The 14,814-nt window shown below is 39.2% G+C and overlaps 1 protein-coding gene across 4 annotated transcripts in view; it reads right to left on the bottom strand.

Moving 5' to 3' along the window:
* Positions 1-14,814, bottom strand: part of Pcgf5 (polycomb group ring finger 5) — a 118,533-nt gene that overhangs the window by 19,756 nt on the left and 83,963 nt on the right. For all 4 annotated transcript variants that reach the window (XM_028882870.2, XM_028882868.2, XM_028882869.2 and 1 more), the window contains exons 3-6: positions 8,016-8,112; positions 4,945-5,000; positions 4,776-4,835; positions 1,681-1,829 (exon numbers count right to left, since the gene is read on the bottom strand). In XM_028882870.2, the coding sequence (XP_028738703.1) occupies positions 1,681-1,829; positions 4,776-4,835; positions 4,945-5,000; positions 8,016-8,112 (362 nt within the window). The remainder of the gene's footprint in view (positions 1-1,680; positions 1,830-4,775; positions 4,836-4,944; positions 5,001-8,015; positions 8,113-14,814) is intronic.

Genomic DNA, 14,814 nt, shown 5'->3' with positions numbered 1-14,814 from the left:
GTTTTGTGGAACTTTATAAAAACACAAAGTCAGCTTTTTGCTTTTTAAGCTCAAATACTTTATAATGTTTTCCTCTCATTTCTTTAGTATTAGGATTTACATCTCTACCAATTAAAGCAATTAACAAGTGTGACTTTAACTTCTTAAATTGCAATATAACACCATAAAGTCATTATTTAAAATGAACAATTTAGTAGTTTTTATAAAGTTGTTTAACCATTACAATATCTAATTCCAAAATTTTTCCTTGTCCTCTAAATAAATCCTTTACACATGAGCAGTTAGCAGCTACTTCCTATTCCTGCTCCTACACCGACCTAGTTCCTACTCATGTCAAGTGACATTCCTTTAAAAAAAAACAAAAAAAAATATCATTACCACACAGCGAATAATATTCATTTGCTTACTATGCTCCAGTATATTTTTTTGTTTTTTCCCAGTATATTCTTTTATTGCAAGATGCTGATGAACTGAAAATGAGTTAAAATGATTTGTTTTTAATTTCCTAATACAAAGTACCATTATTAGTAATATAGTAAATATTATAAAAATAGTAGAGAAATTCAACCCAAAAACCCATTGATTTACAGAGATGAAGCGAAAGAAAATTATAAACAGAAAATATGAACTTGTAAGTAAATAAAATGCAGAGAAAAACCCTCAATGACTAATACATGCTTGGACAAAGTGACAAAAATCTACTTAAGAGCTAAAAAAGTGGCCGGGCGGTGGTGGCGCACGCCTTTAATCCCAGCACTCGGGAGGCAGAGGCAGGCGGATCTCTGTGAGTTCGAGCCACTGGCTACAAGTGAGCTCAGAAAGGCAAAGCTACGCAGAGAAACCCTGTCTCGGAAAACCAAAAAAAAAAAAAAAGAGCTAAAAAAGTGAACATCTGTAATGAGAATGAAAGTTGCTGCCAATTCAAACACCAGGAAACACTGAATAGTATTTAAACACCAAGGACAAAATTGAGATAGCAGTGAGTCTTCAGATCCTTTAAGAAACAGTTTACTGATCAGACAAGGAAACAGGATGAGAAATGAGGACTATGTAGAAAAATAATTAAATTCTTCAAGGATTTTATCAGTTCTTCATATATATAGGCACTTTATAACACAACTATTTTATTAATAAAATATATTAGCCATGAAATTGGAGGCTTATAGTTTCAAATAAAAGTAGAAGACTGAAGAATATAATTTAGGGCTGCAGAGATGGCTCAGCACTGAAAGCACCAGCGCTCTCCAGAGGACCCGGATTCAATTTTCAGCACCCACATGGCAGCAGCTCAAAACCACCTGGAACTCCAGGGGACACCCTCTGCTGGCTTCTGCTGGCACCAGGCATGCACATGGTGAACAGACATGCATAGAGGTAAAACACCTACACATATAAAATAAAATGAAAATTCTTTAAAAAAGAACATAAAGATAATGAATTCAAAGGTTGGAGACATTGCTTGAAACAACCAGCCTGAGTTGGCCGCTGCATTTTAAAAGTCAGCCACTAGATGGTGGCATTGGCCTGGATGGTTGGGGTGGGAGGACAAGGTGCCTGTAAAGCAAGGTCTTGACCACTCCCAGGTATGGGATTTGAGGATGGCATTCAATTGCATTATGTTAACAAAAACTTTGAAAGAACGCACTTTGATGAGCTGGAAAATGAAATCTGTCCACTCACCTTTACTACATTGTCCCCTGACTGCCCATTATTTCGTAAACAATCCAGACAGATAGCAATTTGTGGGTCACTTCTATGGTAGTCCTTATCATCTTGGTTTTCATCACCTTCTTCATCTGCTTTAGATTTGTCAACCTTTGACACGTCATCTGTATAATCCAAGCAAAGCCCACATAGCCCAAAGTTGAAAGTCAATCAACAGTACGGCACTCACAGAAACAATAAGCACCCTAAAATATTTCCTAACTGGTCTGAAGAATAATTGAAAATGTTAATCTTTTTTAAAACCTCTAACATACTCAACAATGGAATATTCATCTAAGGCCATCAAAAACAACAATGTAAGATTTATGGGCATACTGAAAAATCCAATTTAAAGATTCCGGATTAACTATATTTGGTCATAAAAGACTGCAATTAGTGATTAGGTCACTTTAGAAGGCAAAAATGATACCAAATACTTCCAAGTTCAATAACAGATGTGCTCAAAACAAAAATCAAGTATTAACTTTCAAATTACATTCTCTCCAAAGTCTCTGAATTACAAATTATTTATAAAATCAATTACGGAAAAAAAAGAATTAGATTTTTAAAAGCATGCTTTGTAACCACTTAACATATTAAAATTCCACTAAGAAAATATGAATACTATACATAACATAAAATTTATTTAAAATGTTACATGCATGCAACTGTATTTATTGATGCCTTTATGGGATACCTTGAACAATGTTTCAGACATGCATTGTGTTAGGCCTGAGGTAACAATAACACAATGAAAGGGTATGAAGTCTGAACAGGAAATAACCTCCCTAGGCTCATGTGCTTGAATGGTGGTGCTGTTTGGGGAGGTTATGAAACCTTTGGAGGTGGAGCCTTGAGGTTTTATTGCTAAGCTCCACTTCCTGGTCTCTTCTGTGGGAGCCTCCTGCTCTTGCTCCATGCCTTCCCTGCCGTGAGGCACTGCACTCCTGAACTGTCAGCCACAGGCTAACAGATCCCCACCCCACCCCCGCATCCCCTCCTGGTTGCTTCTGGTCAAGTATTTTGCCACAGAAATGAGAAACACAAACACTAAGAGTTAGCATCCTCAGCATTACGGTGCCGGGGTCCAGGAAAAGGCAAAAAGGGACAAATATAGGGTGGGTAAGTAAATGAAATATATGACCATATAAGAGTCAGGAAACTTTTCCTATAGCTACCTAAGCTAAGTATGAAAATTCAGCTAGCCAAGATCTACACTTTTCAAGTCCTCCTACCAATGAGAGGCTAGTCTTTGTTCAATACAGTAAAAGCCTTACACTGTACCTTACGAAAATGTGAAGATGGCTTTCTTTTTCCCATCCATATTTACACAGAACCCAAGTACAGACACTGTCTTTATGAACCAAACAGCTAGCTCAGTGAAAAGCCCCACACCCCAAAGTTAAAGACCAAATCCAAAAATATTTTGAAAGGGAGAAAAATAGGTAAAGGGAGATAAAATTCATAAATCAGGATATACAAAATTATCTATTTTGTCTATGGCACTCATAAATAAAACAAATCATAGCTTAAACCTATTCTGTAATTCTGACAGCAATTCCATGTGTGTTAGTAAAAATTGGACTATTTTATATTATCTACTTTTTTTTTAACCGTCAAGCTAAGTACATTGTACACAGGTAAAATAAGCTTTAGGTTAAGTTATTTCAGCATCTTTCTTCATTTTGTTGTTATGTATAAAAACAGCCCTTTGCTACCATTATTCTACTCATGAAAACTATTATCAAAGCTCCCCTGCTAAGGGATTAAATAGTTAAGTAAACTATTAAAGCCATTAGCACCATCATAAATGAGAAAAAGAGACCCAGCATTTCCTCATCCATCTGCAATGACCTTGATTTTTTTATGAAACTTTATGAGCAAATCAAGGCTGGAGACTAAGTTCACAGATGCACAGGGGCCTCTTGAATGGTACTTAGAGTGTCCTGAATGAAGTCTTGTGTTTAAAAACATGAAGAGTGGTGTTAATTTCTGATTTAGATATCCCTTTGTATGGATAATACACATAGAAACAGCTCCTTCTCAGTACAGCAACATTTGCCACTCTGTGAAACTATTGTTACTGTGTGTGCATGTGTGCGTGTGTATATGTGTGTTATACATGTGTGTTCATGGAGGCCAGGACCGAATCTTGGGTGTTCTTAAGTGCTATCTACCCTGCTTTTTTGAGATGGGGGTCTCTCACTGGCCTGGACCTCACTGACTAGGTTGACTGGCTGGCCACTAAGCCCTAGAGACCGGCCTAGCTCTGCCTTCCTTGCGCTGACTTTTAAACACTGTGTGTACAGGTAGGTGCATGTGTGGATGTCAGATCTCCAAGTCAGTTCTCCTTGTCACCTTGAGGGACTGAGGGACCGAACTGAGTTATCATGTCTGTGTGCAAGTATCTCTACACTCTGAGAATCTTGCTGGTCCATGCCTCACTCTTTTATGTGAGTTCTGGGAATCAAACTCAGGTCCTCACTCTTTTGAGGCAAGTACTTTACCCAATGAGTTCTCTCCAGGCCTGCTGAAATGATGAATTATTACTTGGGTCCCAGAGAAGAAACCTGGACAATTGGCCTGGTGATGGGAACATCTTGGTAAGCACACAGAAACCCTTGCTGACAGACCCACGACCTCCTCCTGAACCTTCAGCGGTCCGTCCACCTGTGCTCCTTTCACAGCATCAGAGCGCAGCAAACCCCAACTTGGCTCTTAACCACATTTCATTTCTTGCTCCTATTAAAGTGCTTTTACAAGTGAAGTAAAATTAAGATGCCTTCACGACTGAGGTGCTTGCTAAGATTCTTTCTTACTTCAGATTTTTCTGTTCTGAAACTATTGGTATTATCACCTATTCAATTTTCTCTTTCATTTCTTTCCTTTCTCCTCACAAAGTCCAATTTCCTCTCTCCAATTACCTTCAACTGGGATCATGCAGATCTGCAATGATTCAGATAATATCTCATGAAAGGCTGCATGAGTTTCGAATAGGAGAACTCTGAGTGTAGAAAGACATTACTCTACCAATGTAATAATGAGAGAAGGTGTCAGAAACATAGAGTTACCTTGTCCATTTTCTTGAGGTTTATTTTTCTTCCAAAATTCCAATTCACGCTGAAGTTCTTCTAATTTGAAGGAAAAAAAAAAACCATGAAAACTATAGGATGAAATCTTTAATAGAAATACTGATCTCATAAAACAAGAAAAGTCTGTAGAACCCAAAGAGCAACTTACGTTCTCGTAGCCCAGGTACCAGCTTAAATATAATTTCCTCCAATGTATTATCCAACCTTCAGGGGATAAACAATGAAGAGATCAGAATTCAATATGCAAACAGTTGAGTTTTCTTACCCATACTATGAAACACAGACTGCAGATGATTTTTTCTTTTACTTTTGTTAAACAACCTTTTACTTACTCCACCACTGCTGTCTTCATGGGGAGCACACCCACTTCTAGTAGCCTTCCCTTGGTGGTATACAAGAGGGAAAAAAATAGTCCCAAAGTTCCCAGCCTTCCCTATATATACACCCTCTGAACATGCCTTTGCCGTTCTTTACTTGGTCAAGAGGTGGAGTCTAGATCTCTGAGAATTCCCAATCCCAAGAATAGGGACTACCCTGGAAAATTGCTTAGGCCAAAAGGAACATGGGACAAATAACACTGACCTTGGACCTAGCCTAGGTTTTAAGAAGTACTGCAGTTCTGCTCCATGTACATCAATCAGCTAGGGGAGTGCTCCACTGCCCTGCTGAGGCAGCCCCAGATCACTGCACTGGCAGTCTACCCCAACACATGGCAGAACCCAGTAGTTAACTGAATGAGCAGGAATAAGCAAAGCCAAGACCAGATTGCTCACTAACCCACACCGCTGCCGAGGAGAAAGGAATGCTTGCCATCTGAAGCACTAATTTAGAGGTGGTTTGTCATGCAGCAATAGCTAACATTCCCACTCTTCGAATCTCTACAATGCTGGTTCTTTTCTAAAAATGAATGCTCTCCATTTCATTTTCTGAGAAACTTAAGACAGTTTGACTCTTCCAGCTCCCTAGATACAAACTTATTTATCTAGGCATTCTTCTAGTTTTCTTTTCCTGATATACATAACCCTTCTTTTTCCTGGCTCTGTTTCTTCAGCCCATTCTGTTGCTTCTACAACACCTGCTCTTACTTCAATTTCATCCTGCTTAACAGCATTACTCTTCTTTGACATCAAACTCTAAAGAAGCAAAATCTATTCCTTAAATGCCTTTTAAAGCTATTTCTGGAGCTGGAGAGATGGCTCAGCAGTTAAGAGTACTTGATGCTCTTGCACTGGACTGGAGGTCAGTTCCTAGCACCCACACTGGATGGCTCATAACTGTCTGTAACTCTAGCTCCAGATCTAATGCCTTCTTCTGGACTCTTCATGTATCTGCTGTAGACACACCACACACAGAGAGAAAGAGAGAGGCAGAGAGAGAGAGAGAGAGAGAGACAGACAGACAGACAGACAGACACAGACATTTGTTTTTAAAATTTTTTTCAATCTGAAAAAATTTGAAGAGTATAGTCTGTTACTTCTATTTCATACTGCTACTTGCTGTTTTACCTTCCTCAACTGTGGTGGTATTGTGTTCCCCAAAATATTGTGCACCCTAATAAACTTATCTGGGGTCAGAGACAGAACAGCCATTAGATACAAAGGCTAGAAAATGGTGGCACTCACACCTTTAATCCTAGCATTCCAGAGGCAGAAATCCATCTGGGATCTCTGTGAGTTCAAGGCCACATTGGAAACAGCCAGGTATGGTGACACACACCTTTAATCCCAGGGAGTGAGCCTTTAATCCCAGGGAGTGATGATAGAAAGCAGAAAGGTATATTAGGTGTGAAGACCAGAAACTAGAAGCATTAGCTGGTTAAGCTTTTAGGTTTTGAGCAGCACAGTTCAGCTGAGAGCCATTCGGATATGAGGACACAGAGGCTTCCAGTCTGAGGAAACAAGACCAGCTGAGAAGTTGGCCAGGTGAGGTTAGCTGTGGCTTGTTCTGTCTCTCTGACCATCCAGCATTTCACCCCAATAACTGGCCCCAGGTTTGATTTTATTAATAAGACCCTGCTTCATTCAACTCCCTATAATTGGTCCCTATGACCAGTATAGTTTCACAGCTATCTGACAGCATGGCTTCACACCAACTCCCTGAAATTCCCTTTCCTCATTTTATGTTTTTCCCTGTCTGTTCTATGTGCCTAAATATTTTTTCTTTATCCATACTAAAGTCATCCCCCAGTGCTGGGGAGCAGGTTCCTGGACTCTTCACAGACACCAAATCTGGATGGTCAAGTTCTGCATATAAAACACCGCAGGATGTCATATCTAATACACATCTTCCTATAGATTCAAACCAGCTGGAGTCTGCATATAGTAATACAATGTGAATGCATTGGTTAATTTTATTGTTTGGGGATAATGACAATTAAATGCTAAGTACAGAAGCAATTTTTCTTGCACATATATCTGATGGGCACAGTTGGCCAAATCCACTGGAGGAAAAACCCAGCCATAAGGAGGGCTGAGTATTCCCTGTAGCTCTCTATAGAGGCCACCTTCCTTCTTTCAGTGTTTCTGTGGGCCATGTGTCTGGGCTCCTCATCTATTTTTGTAGCTTTAAACTAACATGTGGGCAGTTAGGTCTAGTCTGAATTTCCAATAGATGCTTAACAACTCAGTCACCTGCTGTTACCCACTTTTGTGGATACCCACTGTCTCATCAAATCCCTCCAGGGCAATACAGAACACCCCTTAGCTACCTCCCTTTCTTAAAGTTTTAAATGATACTACAACACTCCCAAAGAGGCTCAAAGTGAAAGGATTCACTTTGTCTTTCTTCCACTTTTCACCGAGCCTTACTCTCAGCTACTTCTTGGTCTGTCTCCCACATATCCTTTCTTAACCACCTCACATCATCCTTCCATTCTTAGGTACCATCACACATCAATCTCTTTTCTCCCAGCATACATTTTTTTCTTACTATTGCCTTCCTGATAATTTTATTACCAATACAGTTATCCAATCTAGTTCACCTGCATCTGAAAATAACTCAACTGAAGTCACTCTGAAAAGCCCAAGAGAATGTTGTCATTTTAATTGCAGATACATTTCCTAAATATTATGTAATCTTATTTCAAACTTTTATTAAAAGATTTAAAAATGAAGTAAAATGCTTTAAATGCCCAACTTATGCTCAAATAGCATAATAAATGATAAAGATTACAAATGTATACAATTAAAATCAGACAAATTATGAAGTATATTTCTTTACCTCAACATTTCTAATGGATTTGTTTCATGAACTTGGTTGCCACACCTTGGACAATCATTGCTGTCTTCAAAGTGCTGGACAATACAGGTCTTACAGACTACAAAGAGACAAGACAGTAGGTTAAAATTAAACTCTACAAACCTCTAAAATTACATCACCCAAATAAAGCCTAACAAGTCAAAGCCCACTGGTACAATATCAAAAGACAATTCCAATTTACTTATTGTTCCTATTAATATATTTATAAACTAAATACGCTCTATTCGTAGCCTATTAAAAAACTGGTACATTTTACATAAAAGGGTCTTTTTCATTTAAACAAGTAAAAGTTGTTGATTTTGCTTTAATTTCTTTTGTTAAAAGTTTGATTGCAATATAACTCGTTCTCAATAAAACCTGAATGGGTGGACATGTAGCATAATGGTAAAGCATATCATGCCTGTGAGGTCCTGGGTTTAATTTAATCCACAGCAATGGAAAAACAAAACCCTGGAGAGGATTACTTATACTGCCAGGGTGGTTCCCGGGACAAGTAGCAGTTATGACAGGATTTCTGGGCCTTGCAGAGCATGATGAATCTGTGCTCGCAGGTGCCATAGGGACACAAAGCACACAGACTAGGAAATGGTTGTCATGTTGGCACAAAGGCACAAGAGGTGAACTGGAAGAATGGCTGAGAAATGGACAAGGGTAAATAGAATTTTAAATAAAGATTCTAAATAAAGAAGTTTGGAGCCTTGTGTCAACATAGCCCACATTTCCTCTGAACAGTACTAATCTCTGTGGTCATGAGTTCCCTTTTACCTTTTACCTATGTTTCTGTTACCTAGTAAGCCAACTGTTCTGTTCCAAATGTGTCCTTATGCAAATTTCAGCAACTGAACTATAAAACTGCAATCTAATTCCTATCCCAGTAATTCCTTTTCTCATATTATTTCTCTACATAATCTCCAATTGTCTCTGGGTATACACCTGCTACCCTTCCTTCATTTTACAATCGTCCTCCATACTGTTCCTTTCCCTCTCCTTATATCCCACACACTCTGACAGAAGTAAAGTCTATCTAAATGATTGGTCAAGAGCAAACACCAAGATTCCTACCACTGAGATTAGGTCTGCAAACTCAAGCATATCACATTGCCTAGAGCAACAATAGGAAAAATTCTACCAGGCATTTAAATTTAAAATTACTTAGTACATATGGGAAATAACATCTCTTATTTCATTTATTCAATGAACTGAATGTCAGGTATTATACTAGGAGCTGGCAATACAGGAATAAATGACAAAGTCCCCATCCTTAAAAAATGTAATTATGCTTAGAAAGGCATACAAATTTTAGTTAATGGTAAGTGGTAGTCTTATCTTCCCTGCCCTTAAAAAGGTAGAGGCAGAGTCCTGATGTCTGGCAGTTGTTTAGATGCAATGATCAGGGCAGGCCTCCTAAGAAGGTGACATCTAAACAGATCTATGTTGTTTGATAAGGGCACTTAAGTCCCATACTATCTTTCTCTTTATTCCAACAGTCAAGGATAATAACCTCTTCACTATAATTCTCCTGAAATCTAGATGAAAGACAACATCAGAAAACATGATTAAAAAATAAGACAATAAAAACCCAATGTATAATACAGAAGTAAGTAGTATGTCTTGTTCTTCAAGATATCCTGACACCTAAAGAGTGCATAAAAAGTGTTTGTTTGTTTGTTTGATACAGGGCTTCATGTAGCTCAGGCTATGAATTCATTATTCTTGATCCTCCTATTTCCAGCCCCATAGTACCTGGGATTACACATAAGCACTGCCAACCTAGATTCCAAAAGGGTTCTCAAAATGTTTGTTCAAAAGTCAAAATAATCTCTCAGAGGGATGCCTTGTTAAAACAAGAGACATAATTCCTTTAGAAAATTCCTGATATGTGCTCCTTCCCCAGAGTCATTAGATAACTGAAACTTAAGGTGTGTGTGTGTGGGGGGGGGTAGATAAGAAACAGGAGTAAAGGGTTTTTGACAAAGCCTAATAATGCTAATACTGACCTAGAGCTCTGATTCTTGTAGTTCAAAAGTTTTATCACACTTAATGAATTCAGCAATCTATGGTTGTCTACCAACCTTGACCAAACACAGGTACATGCCATGCCCAGAGCAAATCCTTATTAGACCAGCCAAGACACTAAGGGTAAGGCCCTATCCTCCCAGGGACACCAATGCTAATCTAAGTTATCTGATCAAAGGGACGTAAAGTTGAAGCATCCAAAGGTACACAGAGTTCTAAAAATAAGATGTGTGAGCTGCTTGTGACCAAAGCAACAACCAGTACCTGAACACTGATGAGGAATACTTATCTAAATTGTAGATCTGTATTGTTCAATATGGTAGTCACTGGTCACATGCTGTTACTGAGCACCTGAAATGTGGTTAATTTGAGATGTATTTGTGATTGTAAATACACACTAGATTTAAAATATTTAATATAAAAATAACCTAAATAATTTTTATGTTATTACAAGTTGGAATGACAATTATTTTAGCTATATTTGGTTAAATATTAAACTTGTTTCTTTTAAATGTGGCTATGAGATACTCTGTTTAACTTTTACTATTTTGTACAGATGGCTGTTTTGTCCGCATGTATGTCTGTGCACGTGTGCAGTGCCCTCAGAGGCCAGAAGACAGCATTAGATTCCCCCTGAACTGGAGTTATATTTATAGATGGTAGTGAGCCAACATGGTGTTGTCAACAGAATCTGGATTGCCTGAAAGAGCAGTCTGTGATCTTAAGCACTGAGCCATCTCTTCAGCCCTGTACTAATACTAGATATTGTTTAATTACACACGTGGGCTTTTTGGGGGTGGTGGTTAGGGACTAAATTCAGGGCCTTGCTCATGGCAGGCATGTGTTGCATCACTATATCCCCAGTCTTATTTAAAATTTTAGTTTGAGACAGTCCCAGTGGCTCAGGGTGGTCTTGAACTTTCTGTATAGCTCAGACACATTATGAACTTGTCTTTCCCTGCCTCAGCCCCTGAGTAGCTGGAATTACAGGCATGAGCCACCATGCCTATTATGGATGACAGTTATTTCTGCTGAAGAGTGTGGGAGCCCACAGAGGTTTCCTAGTGAGATTTGAGCTTGCTTTACCCAGTAGGGCTGCATAAGGGGATGACTGGACCACGGGCCTGGGTACCAGGTGTTTGGAAGGGTCTACACTTGGCTGTATCTAGCAAGGGGGAGGTCTTTTGCCTCACCTCCTGGCATTGTTATAAAAATCCCTTTTGAATAAAGTTATGGGCCGTTGGGTATCGACCCAGGTCCTCCCAAAGCTATCCTGTTTCCCTCTTTCCTCTTGTTGGTAGGCCTATCATTCTACCTGGTATTTTCTCATCCCTCTCTCCTCAAGAGTTCCTATGAAAAGTGGGTCAGGACCCTCCACAGAAGAGGATGGCTCTAACTGAACAGAAACTTCCATCCCTATTTTTCCACAGGGACATTTGAGAATACAGTATTTTATTCATGTCTGCAAATAAAAAACAAGAGGCTTCTGTGGGTCTGTTCTATGAATGGCAGCACAAAGACCAAAATACAGGCTTTATGACATGAACTGGAACATTTCTAGAGGTTAAGGCTCAAAATTACCCTCAAAAATAATTACAATTTTAAAATAAGTTTAAAAAGAAAAATTTAAGATGTAGAACACATCATTTTTACCCTAGTATTCCCCAGTGTTCAAGTGACTTGGTGGCGGCTGGATGGCTGTCATCATCACCAATACGTGAAAGGAATTACATACCAGCCCCATCATCCTAAATATAGATGTATGCATTGTCCAACTTCTTCTATGTACACATGTGTGTATCCTAGTTGACAAGCAGTCCAATACATCAACTCAGTGGTTCTCAACCTTCCTAATGCTGCAACCCTTTAATACACCTCATGGTGTGGTGACCCCAATCATAAAATTATTTTCCTTGTTACTTCATAACTGTAATTTTGCTACTGTTATGAACTGCAATGTAAATATTTCCAGAGGGAGAGGTTTGCCAAAGGAGTTGCGACCCATAGATTGAAAACCACTGAATTAGATATATTAGTACAATCTAATAATTTGATTTTCACTACAACCCTATAAATTGGGTAGCAGTATTTGACCTCATACATGAAGAATATGAGCAGAGGACAAACCATGTAATAGCATGACAGTACATGGTGAAGCCAGGACTTGAATCCAGTCTATTTAATAAACATATATCCATATGATATATCTCTTGCTGCTCTTTCCCACTATCTATAAAATATAGAATGAGACTACCTTATTCATTTATTTGGGAGTTGTACGTAAGTCAACTTGTAGAATTGGATCTCTTTTAGTATATTACATAAATAACTGGCCTTTTCTAGTAGCTTATTTATGCTTTTCTTTAAAAAACAAAACTCTAGGGCTGGAGAGATGGCTCAGAGGTTAAGAGCACTGCTTGCTCTTCCAAAGGTCCTGAGTTCAATTCCCCAGCAACCACATGGTGGCTCACAACCATCTGTAATGAGATCTGGCACCCTCTTCTGGCCTGCAGGGATATATGCAGGCGGAATATTGTACACATAATAAATAAATTTTTTTAAAAAAAAAAAAACAAAACTCTAGGAAATATATCTCCCTCCTGGGGCACCGTGTTTATATTACACAAATCAGAGCTTGAGGAAATCCAGGCCCAAAGTTCAATGACAATGGAAAAATATGAAATGGGAAAAAGTTTCTAATGCTTAAAAACTTTTCATCACCAGGCAACTGTGAGTCTTTAGTTTATAAACTGAAATCTAGACTAGCAATAAAGCACACTTTAAGGTACCTTAAAGAAATGTCCAGCTGTTCTCCTGGCTAACTTACCTGGCCTCTGAATGATGTTCAAAAGGCCCCAGTCTCTGGTAAGACTATGTATGGAGAGCACCAAGTCTTCCTTCTCACCAGCCACTCCAGAGATGTGGCTACAGCTGCGTGAAACAGCTGGGGCAGAAGCAGTTCAGCTCACCTGATGTCCTAGTTGGAAAAGCACTTCCACGATAATGCTAAAACTTGCCGAGTACTAGCCAGACGCCAGGCTCTGGGCTCAGATCTTTGTATGGATTACATTTCGGGCTCTGGCCATGCTCCTTCAACAAATGAACAATGTACTAAAGAGCCCGAGAAGACTGCTCACAGCTTCCTAACCATGCAGCAGAACTGGCACCCAAATTTCCCATTTTAACATCTAAAGCACAATGCAATGTTATCTTAGGATAGAGAGTATCTAGTCCCTGACCTCAAGAAGATTTTATTGTTGCTGCGGAGTGGTGAATAAACCAGGCCTCAAGCACGCTAGGCAAGGACTCCATACTACCCTCCCCCACTTTGTATATTTAATTTATCATGAGTTCACCATAAACATCAATAAGTGAAAAAAATTACTAACTGAATTCTTTACTCCCACCATTCTTCAGGTTTGAACAAGGTCAAGTACACAAATTAACAGGGAGATGGCTATTATGCTGTCTCATACAGTTTTTCTAAATTGAGATGGGCAGCACAAACTGGGCCACAGCTTTTAAAGAAGGTATCTGCAGGTTCCCTTTTGGACGAATTAAATTGCCCCGAGATTCTAACTCTGCAAAGTTCTCACTGGGGTAGCCAAAAGGTAACTGGGAAACACTGGCCAAGTGATGCATGGTGGGCAGAAACTAGTCACAAACATCTTCCTTTACAGAGCCTGTTAGATTGCCCCATTTTAGGATGGGGCTCTCTGCTGTACTATGTTCAGAAGTATTTTGTCAATCCCAAGGATAATCATTGTCACAGGAGGAGATATAATCAAATAGTAGTGAGTTAGGTGCAAGTAGGGGAGCCAAAGTAGCCAAGCATGATCATTCCGGCGGATAATCCTGCCACAGACTGCCCACACGTGAATCTCACTTTCTCCTGCCATTAGGCAAATGATTTATTCTGTACCTAAGTATAAGGGAGATTTACAAAGGTATCTACCTTACTCAGTTGTTATGGGGACCAAATGTAATTACTGATTTATGTAGCATGAATTCTAATTGGTCATAATAGTAAAAACCCTGAGTCAGATATAGGAGTAAAAGAGAAACAGAGCCAGGTGGTGAGGCTCATGCCTTTGATCCCAGTACTTGGGAGGCACACACGCCTTTAATCCCAGCACTAGGGAGGTAGAGACAGGAAGTGATATGGCTGGACAGAGAAATGAATATAAGGCGGGATGAGACAGGAGTTCATCTCCCCTTCCCCCTTTTCGGCTGAAGAGTCAGAGAGGTAAGAGGTGACTTTGGCTAGCTCCTTTGCTTCTCTAATCTTTCAGCATTTACCCCTATATCTGACTTGGGGTTTTTATTAATAAGACCACTTAGAATTCATGCTACAGGATGGTACTGTCTGGTAACTTGCAAGCTCTTGGTAATGTGAGCTCTTTCTGCATTAGATTACTGCGTGAGCATACAGTCAGAACAAGGAGAATCAACATAAAGTATTGAATACCATCAGACCATAACTGATTTGATATAACTATCTTAACAGGCATTCCACTGGAACTGGAATGTCCATCACTGTGGTTAATATCCTGCAGCCATTTCTACTCCAAGGACACTGTAATTCTGATATGATGCTTAAGACACACAGATTGCTTCACCTGGATGAAAACTATCTTCTCGTGTAGGACACTTCTTTTTCTGGGGTAATGTGGGGTGGGGTAGGTCCTTGTCCAAGATCAACTAACACTTCTCCATTAGACATTTTTTTCAGAACTTCATGTTC

Source organism: Peromyscus leucopus, chromosome 1 (genome assembly GCF_004664715.2).
Source record: "Peromyscus leucopus breed LL Stock chromosome 1, UCI_PerLeu_2.1, whole genome shotgun sequence".
Lineage (NCBI taxonomy): Eukaryota > Metazoa > Chordata > Mammalia > Rodentia > Cricetidae > Peromyscus > Peromyscus leucopus.
The sequence above is the reverse complement of the archived record's forward strand: the minus strand, read 5'-3'. Positions and strand labels throughout refer to the sequence as shown.